At 33.9% G+C, this 3420-nt stretch overlaps 1 protein-coding gene across 1 annotated transcript; it reads left to right on the top strand.

Moving 5' to 3' along the window:
- LOC104790187 (AP2/ERF and B3 domain-containing transcription factor ARF14-like) lies at positions 1310 to 2642 on the top strand. The gene has a single exon (XM_010515891.2). The coding sequence runs from the start codon at positions 1442 to 1444 to the stop codon at positions 2495 to 2497; it is 1056 nt and encodes a 351-aa protein (XP_010514193.1). The 5' UTR covers positions 1310 to 1441; the 3' UTR covers positions 2498 to 2642.

Consider the following 3420-nt stretch of genomic DNA (forward strand, 5'->3'; position numbering starts at 1 on the left):
CCTCTATTTTATACAATTTAATTAATATCACGGTTAATATGCTCCCCTAGTTTTTATATATATTACAATCCCAAAGACACACATAGTTCCTTTCTAAATTAATAATACTTATAAAATGAACAAAGCTGCTATACATATACAAAAATAAAATGAAATAAAGAAAAGGTATAATATCTCAAGATCATTGACCATTGCATTTGTTGTAAACATGAAGGATTCATGCTTGCAAAAAAAAGATCCTCACGGAACAAAATTCACTTTAGATTTGGAAAAAAACATATTAATTTTCAGTGAGAAAGGAATAATATCGTAATAGTTGATTAACCTCTCTCTATAGTATCTTCAAAAGAAGAATCCTCTCCTACTTTATTTTTATTTTATTGTTAATCTATTGTTTATCATTAGAATGAGAGTTTATTTTTGATTACTATGCTTGTAAATTAGCAAATCATACATCAGGGGGAATGAACTTAACTAAGAATTAATATTCTATTTCTCATGTGAACCTCTTTTATCCATCCTCCTGGTCCACTTGTCTACCCCACTTCCCCATGCAGCCCACAACATATTCATATCACTTTTTTTGGTCGTGAATATAATAATTTCATACGTTTTAAATTATCTAACAGAGCTTGGTGATGATTAATTGATATGTCAAAACAGTCAATTTAATGGTAATACGGTATATAACAGAGAAATTATAAAAACACGAAAACACTAAAGATCAAAAAAGTTTTGCTGATAATAATAACCACATAATGACTAATGAATTTAACTTCATGATTTGTTTTAGGTGTTTTAAGCTTTTTTTTTGCTTTTCTTACAATTTGAATTTTTTTTATATTTTATTAAGCTGGTTCAAATACACTACCTATGTGAGCTAGTCACACTGAAACTTGAATGTTTAGAGGGGAAAACAATAATTTTTGCGCTCGTTTTACAAATCGATCAGTGCGGATAATCCAGTCAAAGATTATATTCATTATAGATTTTGAATCATTTTTTTATAAGCGCGTAAAATTTTTCTATATAATAATTTCCTTAATTGTTAAATAAAACCCAAAATATGGACATGCCAATTTAACCTTTCTTAAAAAATATTCTTCTATCTTCTGCATGAACCTTCCTGTAAATTTAAGTTGACCCACAACATATACACCCACACACACCCATATTATTCCCATACACCTACCCATATATTATACTTATCTCCTTAAAAACACACTAGGACAAATAATTAATTTAAAGGAAAGAAATATATAAAAACTAATAACATACATGCACACTTGATGTTTTCTTATTTCCCTCTTGTCTCTCTATTTATATATACAACATACACGCATTCATTCACACACGTTCACACATACATTCACATTATCAACATTTTCACAATCTTCTTGTGATTTTTCTCAATCTCTTCGTCTTTCGATTCAAAAAAAACATGGACACCATGAGTAGCGTAAACGAAAGCTCTACAACTACAGATTCCATTCACACTCCAGTCAAGATTCCGGCGAGAAAGTCACCGTCTCCGGCGGGTTTGCTATACAGAATGGGAAGCGGAACAAGCGTAGTTCTTGATTCCGACAACTGCCTCGAAGCGGAATCAAGAAAGCTTCCTTCTTCAAGATTCAAAGGTGTTGTTCCTCAACCAAACGGGAGATGGGGAGCTCAGATATACGAGAAGCACCAGCGCGTATGGCTCGGTACTTTCAACGAAGAAGAGGAAGCAGCGCGTGCTTACGACGTCGCCGCTCACCGTTTCCGCGGCCGCGACGCCGTTACTAATTTCAAAGAGACGACGTTACTTAACGGTAACGACGGAGGTGACGAGGATGAGGTTGACTTTTTAAACGCACATTCGAAATCAGAGATCGTTGATATGTTGAGGAAACACACTTACAAGGAAGAGCTGGAACAGAGGAAACGTAAACGTAACGGTAACGGGAACAAGACGACGGGGTTTGGTTCCGTAACCGCTGCGGTTATAACGGGGTTTAAAACGTCGAAGTTACTGTTTGAGAAAACGGTAACGCCTAGTGACGTCGGGAAACTAAACCGTTTGGTTATACCGAAACACCAAGCGGAGAAACATTTCCCGTTACCGTTAGGTGGTGTTGATAACGATAACAACGGCTCCGTGAAAGGTATGCTGTTGAGTTTTGAGGACGTTAACGGAAAAGTGTGGAGGTTCCGTTACTCGTATTGGAATAGTAGTCAAAGTTATGTGTTGACTAAAGGGTGGAGTAGATTTGTTAAAGAGAAGAGACTTTGTGCTGGTGACCTGATCTGTTTTAGAAGATCCAACGGTCAGGATGACAAGTTGTTCATCGGGTGGAAATCGAAATCCGGATCCGGGTCCGGGTCTGGGTCGGATCGAGTTGTGAGGTTGTTTGGGGTTGATATTTGTTTTAACGACGCAGCTGTGGTGGCGAAGAAGGAAGAAAAGGACATGTTAGTGTCGTTAAGGTGTAACAAGAAGCAACGAGCTATGTGATAACAAGTTCTATAGTTTTTATTTTTCTGTTAACTTACACCTTTTGCTGAGATTATTTATGTTGTAGGTTTGTAACATGTTGGGCAAAAATTAAAGGGAAAATTCTTTAAACCATTGAAACATGTATAGATTCATTTTTAGTCAACAGTCACACACACACACACACACTCCGGCTATGAATTTATTTTTAGTCAACAATAACATGTGACATAGTGACAAAACTGGTAGAAACCACTATATTTCATGTTGCTAAACTCACATATACGGCATATTTTTTAAATGTTATTACATATTTCTATTTTATTAATTAAGTTAGAAAACTACATCCAGTAATGTCTTAAGAAAAAAATTTAGTATCAAGATATATAGTTTGATTTACACCATTGCTATATCCTACTAAAAATTATACGGACTATTATGAATCTCTAAGTAAAACTACAAAATGTAAAGAGAATATTTCACACAGTTTTTCTTTTATTGGCATATTGCCCAAAGTTGTCTTTTTTGGTAATTCAATTTCTTAATATTTGTATATTGCTCTATAATTGCTTAATAATAGCAAAATATTGTATACTTTATAAGAAAATACAAGTATGAAAAATGACATTTTCAATCAAATTTTGTCTTTAAAACATTATCTTTCTTATGAAGATTATCAAAAAAATTTAAGTACTAAATATCTAAATAAAATAGTATTTATGTTCAAAAGAAGCAATCGTCTTCAACAAAACAATCTCCTCCACAATGCACAAAGGATAGCTCCAGAGATCGTCTTCAAAGTCATCGACCATGAGCTTCGGCATCACTACTAGAAGGCTTAGGAAACATTGGGGAAAGCTAATAATTCTTTGGATTGGTTAACCCCCAAATCTTTCTTAACTCTATTGTAGCCTTGTTTTTTTTTTTTTTTTTTTTTTTTTTTT

This window comes from Camelina sativa, chromosome 6 (genome assembly GCF_000633955.1).
Source record: "Camelina sativa cultivar DH55 chromosome 6, Cs, whole genome shotgun sequence".
Lineage (NCBI taxonomy): Eukaryota > Viridiplantae > Streptophyta > Magnoliopsida > Brassicales > Brassicaceae > Camelina > Camelina sativa.